This window comes from Lynx canadensis, chromosome A1 (genome assembly GCF_007474595.2).
Source record: "Lynx canadensis isolate LIC74 chromosome A1, mLynCan4.pri.v2, whole genome shotgun sequence".
Classification (NCBI taxonomy): Eukaryota; Metazoa; Chordata; class Mammalia; order Carnivora; family Felidae; genus Lynx; species Lynx canadensis.
Window position 1 is genome coordinate 222,648,058 of NC_044303.2, and position 20,706 is coordinate 222,668,763.

The window sequence follows — 20,706 nt, forward strand, 5'->3', positions numbered from 1 at the left end:
AGTGGCAAAGCTTAATGAGATCTAAGTGAAAAAAATCTGTGGCTGAAATAATTAAGAGGAATCCTGAGAGATGAAAAATAAATGGGAGGAGATACTTTGTGTGCTTAAAAAGTAAAGTAACAAATTTATTTTAGAAAATAAAGAGAAGAATGGAGAAGAAATTAGCTTTATTTACATCACACTTAGTGTAACCACTTAATTTTTTAATATATATATATTAATATGTATATGTATATATATTATTTAATATATATATGTATATGTATATTTGTCTAAATTGTCTAACACTTTCATTCTCTTTTAAAGATAGAATCCTTCTAAGTAAATCATGTCTTATTTGGTTGAGTTAATGAATGATGACCATCTTTTAGAGCTGATACATTGTTCTTTAACCATATTCACAATGTTGTATAGCATTTCATTAAATGGCTGTTACCATAATATATTTAATTATATTCTAACCATTGAACATTTTGAGTATTTCACTTTTTAAGAGATATGTAGGTTTGTTGGCATGTCTTTACTCCTGAATCTAGATAAAATCATTTTCTTGTTGCAGACTATCATTTCTCAGAAAACACAGTGTTTGTAATATTTATCTTTTATTACTGTTTTCCCTTAAGGTGTTATTAGAACAGCTTTGCCAAACATGGACAGGGAAGTCAAAGAACAATACCAAGTCCTCATCCAAGCCAAGGATATGGGTGGACAACTGGGAGGGTTAGCCGGAACGACGATAGTCAACATCACCCTCACTGATGTCAATGACAATCCACCTCGATTCCCCAAAAGTACGTTCTTTCTATTGAGTTTAAATTGGTGCAGTTTAAAAAACAATTCTCACATTTCATTGAATGTTGCAGAAATTATAATAATTTTTCAGATATTTTTCGTCTTTAGGAAATAGAAGCCAATAGATAAAAATTAAATGACTTAAGAGTTTCATTTTCCATTTGAATCATGCTCAGTATGACTTTAATATAAAATAATACAAGTCAGTAATTGAACAATGAGTCTTATGTTGTTGATTCCTGTTAAAGTAAAATATTCACGACAGATTGGAATCTTGCTCTAATTTTTTTACCTGAAAAAGTAATATAAATATGAATATTCCATTTTGATTTAAGACTCGTATTTATGACAAATGTGACACCATATTATTTGCTCTATTATGCAATTTGCCTCAGAATTCTCTGCCTTCTCCTTACCTATTATATTTGAATCATTTCCATATGCTTTCATGTAAGTATCAGATGATATTCCAGTGACGCTATTTACATTACTTTAGTCTTATTTTAGTTTTGCAATAGGTGAAAATTGCTACAGTTTCTATGATAATAGAATGTTTCACACCTGTATTTTCTCTGCAACTCTGTGCTTCTTATTGAAAATGAATACTTCTCACTTGTGTTACATCTAGTTTTCTTCTACAGTATTACATTTAACACCAATCAGTACCTGTTCGATTTCTGGTGCATTTTCAAGGATTAGTTCAGTGTTCTTAAGACTTAGAATACAAAAACTGAAAGTCTCTGTCACTGGTTACACAAGGAACTTGATTAAATCCCTAGATACTCATTTGAGTGAACAGTTTATAAAACCAAAACAAAATGATTTTCCTCTTTCAATCCCAGTAGGAGAGTTTGAGTTCATCTACCAAAGTATAAAACACTGAGAATATTTAACTAAATGGATATTTTATTCCTTTAGCTGAATTCATTTTCATATTTTACTACTTTATCATTTTGTGTTAATATCATTAACATATATTTTCGCATGGAAATATTTCACTTAGTGCTCAGAAGGTCCAATGGCAAATGTCATGAGTGGCAATTAGAAGTCATCATACTTAAGCAAATGAAATGTCTGTGACAAATGGTGAGTATGTAATGTGCTATAATTAATAACACAGTCTTATGGCAACACTTTTCCTTACTTTGCTATTAAGGGAAACAGATAAAACATAAATATTAAAGGAGAAGAAAGAAATAGTGCATTTGATTCTTTAATATTTGACATTAATAAAGAATATATTTCCAACTTGAAAAGTACTGATTATTTTTATTTTTATTTCTTTTATTTCTTTATTTTTACTTCTGACATGTGACAAGCTGTAGTAGCTAAATGAGGGGGATAGTTTGGGAGACTACTCTACTTCTATATAAATGGCATCACTGTGAACGTGGGCCCTTCCTGTTTTGTGTTTTGTGCATTTAAAATATGTTCCTTCTAGCGAATAGGAAGTAGCAAAGATATTCCTAGGCAGCATCAATATTCTCATTCATGAGGATTATAATGATGCTCTTCAGATGAAGGATATAAAACCCAGCCAGTGGAGGATACGATTTCTGCTGGTATGGATGAAGGGTGATTTGTAAAAAATTGGGCAGGAATCCAGATAAATAGGCTGGGGTACAGGGAAATAAAAATATCTCCATGAAAAAGAGGCTAGATTAGGCTTAGGAAGCCAAGATAGTGTGCTCAGGTCCTGCTGAAACAGGACGATCACTTCTAGAACTTACCCAGTGAAAAGAGAACCTGGATAAAGCAATATGTTTGCTTGGGATTTATTCAAAGTTGAATATGTAGGTCTGAAGACAACCAGCAAGGAATGTGGGGGATAAGTTCACTAGAATTTTCAGAATATTTGTATGTCATGTCAGGAACTTTATCTTATTCCCTATTCACAACAACAGTTCTGTATTTTCCACATTGACTGTTAAAAACAACAACAACTGAGGTGTAGGAAGGTTAAATAACTTGCTTGAGATCAGCAATTTAAGTAGAGATTTTTTTCTCAGAAGTTCAGACTCCTTCTAGTTTAACATAATGTTAAAATGAAAAGTTATTCTTTTCTTTTACCTGCCCTCTAAAACCATACTTTTTTAAACACTTGCAAAAAAGTCACATGACATATGTTGAATTGTCACCATTCCTGCACAGAGAAACAAGAGGGCAAAAGAAATATACCGAACAGGTCACCATGATAAAATTATTTTCTACTTGTATTACATGCATTTTTGAACTATAGTCTCAAAGTATAATGAGTGAGAGATATTTTTGAATCATGAGAAAGAAAAGGGTTTTCAGATTTTGCATGAATAAGAAATTAATCCCCTTGAAATTTTACATGCCATTGTGTCAAGCCCTTTTTACTGTATTGTCATTTCGAATTACATCCTTGAGAGGAAAAGACAGAATACAGGTCTAAACAGAAAAGCCATTTATTTAGAAGTCAATGCTCTTTTTGCAAGAATATTTCTCACGTGCAGCAATTAAGCTGCAAGTGTGACATAACATTAAAAACTGAAATGATAATCTTTTCAACCTTAAAAGTAAAAAATATTTATATATATATATTCTATACATAAATAACTTAAAAGAAAATCCCCACAACTAGCTGCATTTCTTCATGCCTGATAAGCAATTATTCTGAAAAAATAAGAACAACAACTTCATTCAATGAATTTAATGAGCTACAATTTCTCATCGTTTAAAAATTTCAGAAGATAATTTCTTAAAATTTAATCATAATCTGTTTGGACTTTGTGTGTGTACGTATGCATATGTGACACTGTTAGGTACCCATTTCCATCCATTTCCTTCTCTAAATCTGTTAGAGTGAAAAAAAAATGGAATGACACACGCATTTGTATCATGCATGTGTAAGCAGTTTGCTTGTTTATTGTTGAAAAATACATGGTTCCTGAGATATCAGAACTTCCTGCCAATATGATATGATGATGGCGACAATGATATTGACTAGTAAATTACTGTGTGTCATCTACTGTGCACAGTGATTTGCATATATATTCCCTTCTTACTTTTATAATGACTTTATAGTATTTTCTCAATTTTAGAAATAAAGTAGCAAGGCACATTATTAAGAAAAGTTGCTATAAGTTAAGTTTTTAAAATTTAACAACTTGTTCAAGATCATGCAGCCACTAGGTGAGAGAACCAAAACTTCATCTTACGTAGTGACTTCAGGTCTCTCGTTTACATTCTCCCTCTTGAAAGACAATCTGCCTTTGATACCTGTGTGTGATTTAAAATGTCCTATAGATAACCTGGAAAACTATCCAAAACAAATATGGAAATGGAAATCATACCTGACATGTTAAAAGAGCTGTACCTGTAGTCGTATAAAGACAAAATATTTTCTTTGCAAAATTGTTTCCATATACTTATAAAACTACCATCTACCATAACCAAGAATATGTGCAAAAGATCTCTATCTGTTAAAATAATCTACAGGAAAATGCTGATGGTTTCCATTACTTGAATTTTAAATGACAAAACCATCTAACAAGCTGATCTAAATAATACATTATGAGATCAAATCAATTAAGTGATGTGGTTAATTCACATTAGGCAAAATATTCATGCTTCTCCCACTTGGTCTCTTTCTTCTGTATAATAATTTTGTAATGAATGTGAGATCAACCTTAGTGAAATAAAGCAGTCCATACAGAACATTGGATGAAAGAGATACTTCATTTATAGGAAATGTAAAGAGGTATTTTCTTCTTCTTTCTTTTGAGTAAGAGAACTCTGTGTAAGGTAAATAAGTTCAAATGTAGAAAATAGGACATTAATAATTGTTCTAAGAAAAATTCTTAAAAGTAGGTAAAACTATTTTAAAGAAATTCTATTTTAATAAGATACCTACCAAACATGTTTATATTGACTGTTGATAGCTATAAGTATTTTGATTTGGATAATAGTCAATAAAACATTATTTGAACAATAATTACTATATAAAATATAGAGTTGTATCCATATATATAGTTAGTTAATTTAATGAATAACATATTTGCAAATACTAGACTTCACCCAGGAAAAGTTGTTATTGTCCTCAAATTAACAAAAAACAATGTAAGTAAAATTAAAGTATTAAATACATCAGCCAAAATGTCTACTGCACAATGAATAATGTTTGATCTTGTTTACATGAACTATAAGGCAATGACTACAGATCTATGGATAAAAAATATGTATATATATTTCTATTATACGTTCATGATATAAAAAGACTATAGACTGCCAAGGTCAGTTATGAGTTATTAAAAAAAAACAAATGCTGATAACTATACATTTATTTAGTTTAAAATATTTATGTTTAGTTAAAATATATTTCATTTTTTCATCCTGTTATTACTTTTCTGGCATCCAAATTAAGACTGTTTCTTTTATTATTTTGAAATGTATAATATAGGATTGTTTATTGTTAAATACATGTTTATTACAATATGTAATTTATAAAGATTTTCATTAGAATCAACATAAACCCAATTATAACCACTTGGGGGAACAAAATCTATTTTTCTTTACCATTTAGCATCCTTAACTTGGAAAACTGTAAGCTTCTAGAGTAAAATTTTCTTGTTAAAAATTTAATAAGCCTTTAAAAATAAAGGGCTAAAAGCTAATTGAATTTTGACAGTTAACTCAGATCCACCCCTAGAAAATATACCTTTACATTCTTCCAGGTTTCCAAGGGGATTGTCATGGGGCTGAATGAGGTAAATCAAACATACAAATTCTATGATTTAAGTTTATTTATGCAAATAATATACAATCTGAAAGTATACATGTATACAATATGACAGTTCATGACTTTGTGTATATTTTGTAGACATCAATTTTTATAGAACTATCTAAAGCAGATAGGTATATAGAAAGATAGATAGATGATAGGTAGATAGATGATAGATAGATAGATAGATAGATAGAATCTCAGAATCATTAAGTAACACCACAGAGAAAATATTTCCTGGCCTTTGAGTGCAGAAAAGGCCTTCGGCTGCCCAGTGTGTGTGTGAATATGGAAACATTGAGGAACACTTCATTGTTTTCACAACCCACCCTGTCACTGCCAGACATGAATTGTATAGAACTCTCACATCCCAACTTATGTGGAGACTCCGACAACTGGCCCACTTCCTACCTGCAGGTCAAGTGCAAATAATGGATAACACCATAGCATGTTCCTAAGTTTTCTCTGTAAAGGTGAAACAAAGGCCAAATTTCTGCTTTTAGCACTATCTCCAATATGTTATCTTAGGTGTAGGAATGCGAAAGAGAAAATGGTGACAAGTACTCTGAAAAATGTACTGGAAGAAGTATGGTCAAAATAATGGGTCTTATGTGAAATCCGCTGCTTAAATGAGGATAACGTCAGCCTCTTTCCAATATTTGGGATTGAGAGGGTGGTTGGGTCACTTTGGTTTGCAAGGTTAACAGTATAATAACATATTATTTAGTACAGAAGCTTTCACTATAAATACAAGTTGAGGCTTCTTGAAAACAGGTGAAGGATTTAAATAGTAATACAAGAAAGCAACAATATATTAATGGGTCGACATAAAGTCATGTTTGTTTATGTTTCTCAAATTTAGTACTGGTGCTGATTCAGTATCAATGTTAGAACATGTTTTAATTCCCACAATTGAATTTTTACTAATATTTAAGTAATTTCAACTAGATAACACTTTTAGAGCATTTTCTGACAAAAATTTTCCCTAGTCTAGGGCTCTAAGGGGCTTATTTCCCAGAGGCCTCTACAGTAAGAAATGTAAATTTCAGAAGTAATGTTTTATATATTATTCATATTTAATCAAAAATTATGTAGATGCTATCTATAAATACATGACTTTTTATATCAGTACCTCCCAAAGATATGAATGCAGATTGAAAAATAGACAAATAGGTCTTTGGTATTGTGGGATGCATAATATGTGACAGTTATATATTACCCATATTCCTAATTTATGTATGTAGACATGTTTTTATATGTGTATCTCTGTATGTGTATATGTGCGTGTGTGTGTGTGTAGAACTCCTCACTTGGGGGGGATATTTAAAAAGCATAAAATAAAGAAATTGTAAATCTAAGAGTTTGGAAATATTACACAAAGAACTTTTATTACCTGGGTCTCATAAAAATTGTAGGCATGAGTGATAAAAATAGTCATCATATTTGATGGCTCTATATCTATTTTTGAAAATCAAGCTAAGCTATAATAAAACTAGCTTTTTACTTAAGTGGAACAAACACTTCTACTTTAATTCCCAAATGACTCCTTTGTCTACTTCAATAAAAACAAGCAAGAGAGAACTATTTCCTGACGATAAGGCATGCAGATGATGACTTGAGTTGTATTCACCACAGTGCTCCCAATAGTTCTTAAATCTTATTTGCCCTAACAATCCCTTGAGATCCTTTGTCCCTGTGATGGAAGTTCTGTTTCAAGTGACATAGCTTGGACCCAGATATCTGAATTTCAAACAAGTAATCTGGTAGATTCTAAATCATCTACAGTGAATAATTTGAAAATCACTGGTTTACTGTGATGAAACAATTTAGAAGGCATTTTCTTTCTTTCTTTTTAAATATGTTTTAGTGTTTATTTATTTTTGCAAGAGAGGGAGAGACAGAGTTCGAGCAGGGGAGAGGCAGAAAGAGAGGGAGACAACAGAATCAGAAGCAGGCTCCAGGCTGTGAGCTGTCAGCACATGGCTTGAACTCATGAACTGTGAGATTATGACCTCAGCCGAAGTCGGACACCTAACCAACTGAGCCACCCAGGCACCCCTAGAAGGCATTTTCATTATTCCTTAAATAGAGGTAATGAGTTAACTTTTGTATATCATTAGAGTTATTTTTATCCATACAAGATTCTATTCCTACAGGCATATTTAGGTAAAATCTGAATATTAAAATTTATTCACTTTACACTATTTTGAAAAGCTTTGTGTTTTTGTTTGTTTTTGTCTTTTACAATTAAACACTCATATACAGTTACACATCTTGCTTAAAAGTATTCCAAAGAGCCTACAGATGTCAGATATGGATGCTTAGAGGCTAACGCACAGCTGAATCCCTTTGAATGCAAGCTCAGTGAGTGAATGCAAGCTCCAGCTTCTCCAATGAGAAGGGAATAGTTTCACTAGACTCCAGGTAGGCAGATGTAAGCAAACAAAAAATAGTTACCACAATTTTAGAATAATTTGTCGTCGCTATTACTGTCACATTATGCTTTGTTAATGAAAGCATGAATCTTTTTTTAAGTGATGCTGAAGGTTTTGCTGACTTATTTGGTCCTTTTCACCATGTGGCAAAGGGCACAAGATTGCAGCCTGGTTGCTCCATGGCCCCGCTGCCTGATTTGCAAAAGAACTAAGCTTTTGAGCTACAACTTCTGTAGGTCTTTAAGAAATCTGACTTTTAGTTTTAAATTATTTTGTGAACCATAGTAAATAACGTTTAAAACTGAAATGGTATTAAAAGATATTGTGCTTAATCTTACCAATGTTATTAACAATATCTAAAGACCATGGGACTTATAAATATTTAAAATATTTGTCAGTATTCATCTGTGCACTTTGTAGCTCACCTAAGAGTCCTTTTTTTTTTAATTCAAATCCTGGAGAAGTGGCTTGGATGTTTTGGCATCATATAATCCACAATTCAGATGTGAGATTTTACCTATGATGTAATAAAACTCTTAGGTTCTGAAACAGACAAGTCAGGTAATGAGTAAGTTCTCCCATTTCCACTTTCCAGCCCTCCCGCAAAAATAGGAGAAAAATTCCTTTTGTGACATTTCCTGTCAGTCAGAGCAAGTAAATAGATGCCAGCAACCGAATTTATCAGATTTAAGTAATAAGAAAACCCCTAAGTCTCTGGGTGCAAAGCATACCTATCTGTTACTTCCTTGTTAAATCTTCAAATTCACAAGTCCTCAGTTTGCTTTTCTGCATTTTCCTGCCCAGGCTGCATCAGCCAGTTCCAAGACTTTTTCCAGGTGGTACAGTTGTATTACTCTTTATGGCCTATGGTGATGATTTTAGTGTGGACAGCAGCTAATCCTTATTGCACATGTACTATGTAAAGTACATTAAAGCTGCATATTAACTTCTTTAATCCTTATGAATAGGTTTTGTTTATTTACACACATTTAAAAGAAGAAACTGCAAGAAAAAGAGATGGAAAGAGGTGGGGCCAGGTACTTCGTAGTTACACGTGCAATGCAGCAGAACACAATTGGGCACCATATTAAAGCTGTAATTTTTAAATATGAATATTTATGAAAATATAGATCACTGCTTCCTACACCAGAACCACCGAGTAAAAGTGAGAGCCCTTGAATGTGAACATGGGGCATTCTATCTACTTCTCCACTAATCAAACTGAAAAGACATTCTCTCCAAGACTGAGAGTATTTTTTATGTTTATAAGATTTGTAGAATCGAGAGAGCCAAGGCTTTGGGAAGGGTACTGATGGAAAGCTTAGTTTCACCATTAAGTCACTGGGGCCTGAATAGCTAAATAAACTCTCGCTATCTCATGTTTTTACAGCATCAAATTAAGATAATAAATAGGGGGACCATATATTGTGGTTTGCCTGAGACAGCTCCAGTTTTCACATGTGGTCTCGAATTAATTACAAATAGTGATTGCTTTTGCTCTCAAAAGTGGTTCTGTTTGGATAGTAAATTAAGTAGGCATCTTAATAATAATAGAGCTTCTGGGAGGATTAAGTAAAATAATGCAATTGAAGTATCCAACAGTGAGTGTTTTTTTCCTCCTCCTCTCCTCCCTCCCACATTTTCCTTCCTCCCTCTTTTCAACCTTATCCCCATTCCTTCTTTGTATCTGTCTCTTCAACTAGAGTATAGGCTCATTTTATACCATTTCTTTGTGTCTGTTGCTTCTCCTTTATCAGAATTTCCCATTAATGTATGATCAAACATGAATTGAAGAGAAAAGTAGCTCAAGAAATAGCTCATGCCTGTATTGTAGCTGAATTTACCACCAGGAAAAAAAAAATTCTTAGGACTGATTGTATAACTTTTATATACATGAAAAAATCAGTTTCAAGATTTCTAACTCCACGGAAATATTTAGGAAGTGAATATAAAATTCTATCACCAAAATAGTGTCATCTTTACCCATGAACATTTATAATGAATATTTTGATTTAAATACAATTTTCTGATTTCATTATACTTTTTAACCCAGAGAAAACACGGTGGCAGGATTATTAAATTAAAACTAACTTATGACATCTCCAGTTGCTTAATACTTACCACCTCAAGCTTTTAATACACAGATTTCTAACACTGATGATAATTTTTAATTTCTAATGTGAAACATTCTAAATTCAACATTTATTTCACATGGTTTAAATTTCTCTTTTTCGTGAGTGCCTCTCACTGGTCTTAACATTTATATAGGCAAAGAAATCGAACTTCTTCAGTATTTCTTTATGAGAGTGAAACAGAATATAGGCAATAACCACGGACACCAAACATTTTGTACATAAGAAACCTAGTTTGTTAACAAATATCAACACAATTAATTATAGTATTTAATGAATGTTTAATTGATTGCTAGTTTTATTGAAGTGTAAGTGCAAAAAAGGCTATATCTTTTTTGTGTGTCGGTACAAAAAGGATAAAAAAATTTAACGACTTCCCTCAAGCAGCTCTGTGTATAATGGGGAGATTAAGTTAATGGACAATTATACTACTTGAAATAAAATAAATGATAGACTTATGCACACAATGACACATAAATGTATAAGATGGGCATCCAAATCATTAGAGAATAGATTTGAGAGGATTTTGAAGGAAATAATATCCACATTAATTTCTGAAAACCACAGTAAGAATTAGCCAGCGGGAGAGCAAATGTTCGCCAAAATATTTAGATGATGCAAAAACATCATGTTTTATTTAAAGGATTTTTTGTATAAAATTATGGGAAAAAATAAAAGTGAGAAGGCAAGAAAATGTTTCATCAAAAATGGCTTTAAGCTGCCCTTGAAAGAATGAGGAATATATTTTTTAAATGTTTATTTATTTTTGAGAGAGAGAGAGAGAGAGAGCAAGTGTGAGTGGGGCAGAGAGTGAGAGGGAGACAAAGAATCCGAAGCCAATTCCAGGCTCTGAGCTGTTAGCATGAGGCTTGAACTCACAAAACTGTGAGCTCATGACCTGAGCTGAAGTCAGTCGCTTAACCGTCTGAATCACCCAGGAGCCCCAGGAATAGAATTTATACATATAAAGAAGAGGAGTAGCAGGCCAGTGAAACAATTTAGGCATAAGCAGCAAAATAGGGAAGACATAAGAAGTGTTCAAATAATAAAATACATGAGTACAGAAAATTTTAAAACTTTGTCTACAAATATGATGCATGAATATGTGATGAATATTCATAAATAATATTTGTAGTTCAATGAATTGGATGCTTTGCAAGAATTAGTTTTGCCTAAAAAAATGTTATAAAGGAAGAAACTTTATCAAATTTCTCTTTTCCAGACTACTCTCATAATGTTTCCAAAAAAATTCTTTTGAGAAATCAAATATTTGAGTAAATAATATTCACAGATGAATTTAGATTCCAAACATTTTTTCAGAAGCTTAGATAATAAGGTGTCATATTTATTAATAATTTTTAATAAAAATTCTAGTGTTGCTTATTTTTGTGAAATCAGTGGCTAATATTGCTGACAATTATCTAGTGCCATATTTTGTTAGATGGAACAGAAATTACATAAGACAAAGACAAGAGCAAGGTTTACATATTTAATGGAGGTTTTAAGGGAATATTAAATGTACTCCATAGAAATGAATGAACAATGGAAAGTTACTGATGCACTTGAAATGTTGTGAACTCTTGCCAAGATCTCCATCATGTTTACTATTATGTAATGGGGATAGTGGTTATATAAATCATATATATTAAAAATACATATTTTTGAGAATCAGAAGCACTTTTAATTCTGGCAATCATTAAGTAATACAAATGGATTAGGTTTCACAGTTCATTTGGAATTAGCTTGTTTGGGATTTCCAATGCAATCTCTTGAAAAAAAAAATGATGTTATAAAGAGCAATTCATTTTGCAAGGAAATACAGATATGTGTTAATTGGATCTATAATTTAGCAGAACTATAGTATTAAAAATAATGCCTCCTTGAAAAATTTTGTAGTGGAAAGCTGGGAGCTATGTAATAAGGGAGGGATTATTGGAAGAACGGAAAGAGATGGAATAAATGTCCTTTTCTTTCTTGGGTACGGAAGTAAGAGTAATTTTAATTTTAGAGCAGCATCCCTTTCTAAGAACCATCTTACATCTAATACATGCTCTTGTCTCTCTGTCTTCATTGATTTTGCTCTCTAAGCATTGAAAAAGGAAACTTTCCTTAAGTCTATCCAACTCCAATTGATCCTTAATTGGGATTTGCATTCATCAGTCTTCCTGAAATTAAGAATAATTTGAATTATTTGCATTTTATTTTTTTTTCAAAGTTTATTTATTTTTGGGACAGAGAGAGACAGAGCATGAACGGGGGAGGGGCAGAGAGAGAGGGAGACACAGAATCGGAAACAGGCTCCAGGCTCTGAGCCATCAGCCCAGAGCCTGACGCCCTGACGCGGGGCTCGAACTCCCGGACCGCGAGATCGTGACCTGGCTGAAGTCGGACGCTTAACCGACTGCGCCACCCAGGCGCCCCTGAATTATTTGCATTTTAAAAGAATTTATTTGTTAATCCAATATTGTCTCTGTTTGAATGACATTCAGGCAGTAAAAACAGGTGAAGTTTAGATCAGAGATGCCACTTGATTGGTTCATCTCATGTACCTCAATTTCTTCATTGATAGAGTGGTATGCTGGAGCTCGCTCTACTGATCCTCAAGCCAATTGTGCACACCTCCCATCTCTATTCAGTGATGTCACATTGGTTTGAAAGCAGGGATGCTGGGAGTTCTTTCACCCCAGAAACTGAGAAACACTGAAAAATTTGAGCTTACCCATATCTGTTCTCCCTCCCTACTTTGATCCAGTTGTCAAACATTTACTAGAACGTCACTGACTGGGAATCATCATAATAGTATCTGTCTCATACTCTTAATGTGAGGATAAAATTAGTTATAATGGGAAAGTGCTTAGAAAAGTACCTGAGAATAGGAATCACTATACAAATAATTCCTTTGATAGTGACGATGGTGATGATGATGCTGGCGATGGAGATGATGTGGTCTATTCTACTTAAAGAGTATCTCTTTTTAAAAAGTTCTCTCTTTCCATCATATTGACACTCATAGATTTTTTAGAAGTTCATATATGTCCTTGCAACAGTCTTCTCAATGATAAAAGAAATGGAGTTTCTAGATAAAAGTGATATAAATGATCCTATTCATGCAGTGCAGCACAGAAAATAGAGTGCACGTGGGGGATGGCAAGCAGAATAGTCATAAGAAAGCCAGTTAGATAACTGGAGTGACACAAGACGAGTAGTGTGAGTCAGTTAATCTGTGATGGTGGTACTGATGGCAGTTGTGAAAAATGGGAATATGTGGCTAGGTTCAAATGATTTTAGGAGCTAAAATGTCAGTGATATCAATGAATTATTGGGGTTTAATAAGAAGAGGCAGGGGGACACCTCAGTTGAAATTGGATAGAAGGGTGAAAGAAAGCTTACTGATATAAGAGGCTAATATTGAAGTTTCCACTGGGAGCTAAGCTACAATGGATACCACATGACCAAGTATGGTCCCAGAAACAAAATACAGAATTTACAATAGAAAGTCAGGATGCATTTAAGATTCTTGAAGCCCTCAATCACAGCGAGGCTATTGTTGTGCTTTTAAAATACTATAGAGTGTGGAGTGGAGGGAGAATTTTGTACTGAGGATTGCTTTGCATAAAACCCCGCGCAGTTTCCATCTAATGAAAATAAGAGTGGAGCTACCCTTCCCTTGCCTCTCAGGTCTTGTGAGGGGAGCCTTCCTTCATGAAGGACCAATGATAAAATCTAGTATATTTTCCCATATTATTTCAGAAAATGGGCAAAATCGAGGGTCTGAGGCTTGCCTTATGCTTAGGAACGTGAAAGTATCTTCAGAAAGAGCAGATCCTGGAATAAGGCTTTGTCTGGGAGAGTAATTACATGACAATAAAAGGAGGGGTTAGTTGTGGAAGCTGAATGTCCAAACCAGAGTCATTTTAAGTTCTGCCACAGAGATTTTCCTTGAAGTGAGAATCTGTGTGTGAAATGGATTGTTTGGAGATCCAGAGCCTAAGGGGAATGTTACATCAAAGCAGAGGCAATGCCTTTGTCTTGGGTATATAGTGGGAGAAGCTCTCAAGAGCTCCCAAAAGAGCCATTAGAGCCATTACCTTTAATCCCAGAGAAGCAAAACCTATCTATTCAAGTGAAAACAGCCCCCCCCAAAAAAAACTAGCTTTGTTGCCTCTTATGAGGTAAAAACACTTTTGCAAAGTGGATGATGAGACAGAGGGAAGCCTGCCACACCATTCATATCCCCAAAGTGCCATCCGTTGCTGGCCCAGGTGGCCTTGTCGGCAGGGAGGCAGACGAGAGAACTCTAAATTTTGTATAAGGATTGATGTAATAATTAATAATTAATAAGTTGAGAATTTCTCATTTCCAAATCTAAAATTTGTGAGATAAAGTGAACATAGGACTGTCTATTATTTAGAGTTGAGCAGAAACATCATTGATTCACCATAGTCTCATCCAAGAAAAGAGAAAGCTTACCCTCGCTGAATAAGGTCTAAAGGAGCAGTGGAAGACAAAGAAAGGAAACACGTTTGGGGTTTTTTTTTATGTTTTTTAAATTTATTTTTGAGAGAGAGAGGTAGAGCACAAGTGGGGGTGGGGCAGAGAGACAGGGAGACACAGAATCCTAAGTGAGCTCTAGGCTCTGAGCTGTCAGTACAGAGCCTGACATGGTACTTGAACTCAGGAACCATGAGGTCTTGACCTGAGCTGAGGTCTAACGCTTAACTGAGCCACTCAGGTGCACGGAAACATGTTTTTATTAAATGATGCATATTATGCCTTTTCAGACTAGCAGTAATACTGATGTGGGATTGTTTGAAGGTTCAGGAAGCTGAACTGTCTCCTATGTGATATGAGTTCATTTTTTTCCCCCTGTAAAATAGGAGACAGGGTCACCAACTAAGTTGGTCTTCAACTCACGTCAGTTCAACTTACTTTACAATGGTGTGAATGCGATACATATTTAGTAGGAACCGTACTTTGAATTTTGAAATGTGATCTTTTCCCAGGCTAGCTGTATGTGGTACGATATTCACCTGTGATGCTGAACAGAGGCAGCGAGCCACAACTTCCAGTCAGTCATGCGATCATGAGGGTAAACAACTGATAATACAGTATTCATAAATTACGTGACATGGGCAGCACTTTGTTACAAAATAGGCTTTCGGTTAGGTGATGTGGCCCAAATGTAGTCTACTGTCAGTGTTCTGAGCATGTTTGAGGTAGGAGAGGCTAAGCGATGATGTTCAGTAGGTTAGGTGTATTAAATGCCTTTTCAACTTACGATGTTTTCAATTTATGATGGGTTCATTGGGGCAAAACCCCATTATAAGTTGAGGAAAATCTGTAGAAAAAAAGTTAAAAAAAGTAAAAAAAAGTCGGTAGTAAAGATTTGTGGAAAATAAATCAGTGTAAAATAGAGGTCATAGCAAATAGTGGTAAGTTACCTTTGCAAATCTGTATGCTTTACAGCCAATCTGGAAAGTGCATTTGAGGTTAGTGATGAAAATTTGTAATGATATCTAGCTGACTGCTTCTTTTTGGTTTTCCTCAGTCAGTCGCACCTCCTTCTTGAGAAAGAGGGTAATTATCATTACCAAGGGTTGAGTTTGACCAGACTGCAGCAACAACATGGACAAGATATATAGGCCATAGGTTAATATGATAATGAAACAACAAAAGATGTTTTAGTCGAGGAAAAAGATCAACAGAAAAATGATAATGAATTAGTAGATGTAGAGGGATCAATATATTGATATTAACTAAAGGTAAAGTTATTTATATTTGATATTAAAATTGATGTTTACTGTCTCTATATCAGTATATGTTATATAAATAAGCCATAGTGGTAGTAACTGAACAAGCAAAATAGAAGGGCAGAAGATTATGATAATTATTGGCTTTGTCATATAGTTTCTAGTATTTGGAATGTTTTCTAATAGCTTACCTCACAAATCCAACATCAGCCAGTTGACTTAGCTCAGGTTCTTAGCTTAAACGTCAGAAAAAGTGAACAGAATTGTGTAACTTTCCCTTAAAGCACTGATGTTACTTAGCAATTTTACTTCATTTGTATAATTGTTTAATTCGTATCTACCTCCCCAACCAGGTCATTAATGCCATTAGGATTAAACATGTATTTTTTGTTTTATTTGTTTTTTCTTTATCATTCCATTGAGGAAGCTACTAAATGTTGCGGTTGATTCACTCATCAATAATCCGAGTTACTGGACGACTTAACTAATCTACCACCCTAAGGAAAATTAGAAGGGACAATTCAATAATTAGCCCTAAATTTTTGTGCTGTGTATGGCTGCTCAGAGCTAGAAAGTTTGGAATGAATTTTCATATCTCTGAGAAAAGAAATATTTCTATTATTAAATAGAATTGATAACATTTCATAAAACTTATAAATCCATTAATATATTGTAAATTGGGTCTATGGCAATTCATACTCATGGGTATAACTAATGAAAGTCTAGACTAGGCAATTATAACTTTTGTAAAAAATGAAGTAATTTGGCCAATAAAGTAAAGTTCTTGATTCCAGATACTTGACACTTCCAAAAATTTGTTCATCCCAGATCCATCCTAAGAATGAGCAGGACTAAATGTCTCTGTCACTACTGAGAGCTTCCACTTACTGTATGCTTAGTATGCTTGACTAAAATCTAGTTGGAGTCCAACTTTGGTATCAGGATGGTTTTTTCTTGCGGACTATATTTCCGTTACTTTAATTTGTGCTTATTGAAAATACAGTTTCAGGCTTTTGAGGAAATAGAGGGCATAAAACATTCTTCAACCACCAAGATATTTTTACTCTTAAATCCTTCAGTTTTGAAGATATGGGTAAAGTGTTTCAGCTAAAATTAGAATGGCTTTTCAGAACTCTGTTAACACCTCCCTTTCTTTCATCTCCGTATCTCTATAGGCAGTTTCCAGTTGACTACTGCAACTTCTACAGGAAAATAGTACAATGCAGATATGGAGTTATCTAGAGAATTACTATTTGGAAAGCAACTAGTAATAATAGTTATTACTTAGGAGTTTCACTATTGTATGAGTGACATCACGATCTCGTCATCGTCACCATTATTATCATTCCAATTTTATAGATCAGGAAAAGAAGGATTAAATATTTTGCACTAGGTCACAGGGCTAATAAGAAGGTATAACAGGTACATAGTCCTTTATCCTCATACAGAAATATTGTTTGCTTCCATTTCCTTTTTCTTTTCTTTAAATAAGGTGAAATCATTTTGTGTGCTGTTATTATCTTTGCTTATGAAATTAAAACAATAAAATATTGAGAAAGAAACATTTTATTTCTATGTCATTAGATGGTAAGTCACATACACACAAACATGTGGGATGACTATTTGAACAATTAAATGTTTGAATTGAATCACTGAATCAACAGTTTTATGGTAATATACATTATTTTCAAAAGTTTAAACATACGTGTAGTACTTCAAGCAATCATCTATTTACGAGATCTCAAATAATATGTTTTCATATTCCTAAGTATAGTAAGTTTTCTGTGCAGCTGAACATTGACTTCTTACATATTATTTTTGAGTAATTTTAGTTATTACAATAAACATAAAATGTATTTCAAAAGATAATTTATAATGGATTGTTCTATTTTCTTTATACTTGCTGTTTTTATTACTAAATGTTGTCACTGCATTACATAGTTTATTCATTAACTTAATATATTTTTGCAAGTCCTGCAACTTTTATTTCTGAGTAGCTTAAAACATATTAATTTATGTTTTGTTAAGTAAATGTATCTCTTTTGGTATTTATATCAATGCTTGGAAATATTCCAAAGAATTCAGAGAAGGAAAGCCTATTGTATATCCTTTTTCCTTAGGCGTCACTGAATGCTCCCTGACACATACACAAAACCAGTGGGAGTCCTAATAATCAAAGTACATTTTTTAAATTTTATTCAATTTTATTTTTTAATTTTTTAATGTTTATTTTTGAGAGAGAGAGAGACAGAGACAGAGACAGAGACAGAGCACGAGCTGGGGAGGGGCAGAGAGAGAAGGAGACACAGAATCCGAAGCAGGCTTCAGGCTCTGAGCTGTCAGCACAGAGCCCGATGCAGGGCTCAAACCCAGGAACCATGAAATCATGACCTGAGTCGAAGTCGGACTCTTAAGTAACTGAGCCACCCAGGCACCCCAAGTACATTTTTTGAAACAACAAAGTTCCTGAGAAGATACTCATTTAGCCTATAACTGAGTAATAGATACTTTTACCTTTGGAATTAATAGGGAGCATTATCTGTAAGAAGTTTTAGAATTTGATCACTATAATTCCATCTTAGTTCACTACATGCAGTTTTCTTGTTTTCCATGAGAACTTTTTTTTTTCTTTTAAGCATAGCATGTGTATTTGATGAGTATGTAAGCATATATTCTTATTGACTCTGAACAATTTCTTGTCACCTGTTTTATTTCTTAATCTGTCTTGTACAGGTAGTGCCATTAAGATGTTTCATATGCGTCAAAGTAGGACACGCAGAAGTTGATGGAACTGTAATGACACAGTACATCACAAGCGATCCAACTTTGGCACAGCTGAAGATTACTTCAGTTTTGAATTAATCTGAATGACCCCAGCTTTATTTGCTGTCGGGTTTCTAGAAATGATAAAATGTCAAGTCACTGGAAATAAACCGACAGAGCCTAAAAAAATATGACATGACTAATGCATAGTTTCTCTGATCTGTTCCATATTCTGGAGACTTTATTTCTAACTACAGTATTTTATTTGGAAATGCTTGGCTTAATGAATATGTCTTCCACCCTACTAAAATGTGCTATCCTAAAGAACAGGAAATTCAGTGCTCTGTACATTTGTGTTTTATGTACACTAAAATCTCAATACACAAAAAAGATGTACATGGTAAATCACTGTTTTCACTTTTATTATATCTTAATTTTGGTGGGACATGTTAGGGAGTGCTTTTGAGTCAGGTTTTTTTTTGGAGAATGCTGGCATTTCAGTTTATTACAAGTTTTCCAGTGCCATCAGATAATTATAAAATGTGTAGGCATGCTATATGCTGACCACCTTTTAAGAAACTGCTATTTAACTTACTATTGACATAATACTACAAGGAATAGCCATCTTCACATTTATTGTTAGTGGCTTCATAAATTTCCTTTTATAAAACACAAAACTCATATCTCAGCATATTGTCTTGAAAAGGGGAACTCTCATTTAAAGTCTGCATTATCTGATGTCCTTCAGATATCTAAAAATTCTTGTTAAATTGGAGGGTCTCAATTCTGGCTATTTTTTTTTTTTTTACCTCCGCTAACCATAATCTCTTAATGATGATGCCAGACTAGATTATTTCCCTTGATTTTTAATTCTTTTAATTTTGCTTTTAATCGTTCAAATGAAATCTAACTCATAAAGCAAATATGTAATCTGAATTTGTTCCTATTGAATGGATTAGATAGAGTATGCAGAAAAATTATACATACTTTAAGTTAGATGTCCATATTTTTCTAAAGATCCCATCCAACCTCCCCCTACCTCAGTCCACACCACCATCATCACCTTGCACTGCTGGCCATGTTTGAGGTTTGAAATCCATTACCCTCAGCAGCTGCCTCCTTCACTCAAATCTCTGTCTGTCAGCTGTGTCTTTGATAACTTTTTTGGTCATTTCCTAACTAAATATCATGTGAAAGAAGGATGTACAGTACATTATTCAGCATACTTCCATTACTCTATTTTATCAGGAAAAAATTCAACACCTTTCTTAACACTTATTGATATACCATGACTTTGAACTATGACTAAGTGTAGTAGAGCTTCAAGGCTTTTGGTGTTTCTTCAGGTTCTTTATCACAATCACCCAAAAGGCAAAAGTGGTGGACGTGTTTCTGACAAGTGATACTTCTACTTAACAGATATTAAGAAAGGAAGAGAAAAAGAAAGTAAAAAGAATCACATATATGAGAAGTTCAGTACAAGTTTAAATAACTGTTGCAGGCTTTCCAGCCATGTTAAACAAGAAGTCGGGCATCCTTATATTTGCTAGTAGCTCAGAAGTGCTTCCATATGATCAGTGTTTAGGCTATTGTGAAGCACTTAACACTCTAGAAAAGTAGGCTGTAAAAGTCACATTAGGTCCTGCTTATGTGATCATGGCTATTTGAACTCAATTTCACTTGGATACCTGTTGTTACCTTTTTCTTAGACAATGTGTATACATTGCAACCTGTGACTTTATTCTTCCTCTTTGCTCTGGTAGCCTCCAGTCCAAAGCTACTTTAAATCCTGCAAACTTTGAGCATCTCTATGACAGCCACTGCGTGAAGTGTTTAGGGAATAAAACCTAATGAAACATAGTCGTAGCCTATGAAAAGTTGCCAGCTTGATCATGTGATATGACTTATTTAATCAAAATCCTTTCCTAATGCCTATGTAACACTCCATTATTACCACTTGCATTATTGTTATTACTTGCCTATGTTCTGATTTGTTTATTAACTTTTAAATGTGTTCTTTTAGAAAGATTTGACATACTCCCCTTTGAAGGAGGTATACTGTTAATTAATTATCAAATTAATTGAAC

General features: G+C 33.7%; 1 protein-coding gene across 1 annotated transcript in view; it reads left to right on the top strand.

The window, feature by feature from the left end:
- LOC115525123 (cadherin-12) overlaps positions 1–20,706 on the top strand; it is a 93,790-nt gene that overhangs the window by 11,564 nt on the left and 61,520 nt on the right. Inside the window, exon 2 of the mRNA XM_032594644.1 lies at positions 624–791. Within this exon, the coding sequence (XP_032450535.1) occupies positions 650–791 (142 nt within the window). The 5' untranslated portion in view covers positions 624–649. The remainder of the gene's footprint in view (positions 1–623; positions 792–20,706) is intronic.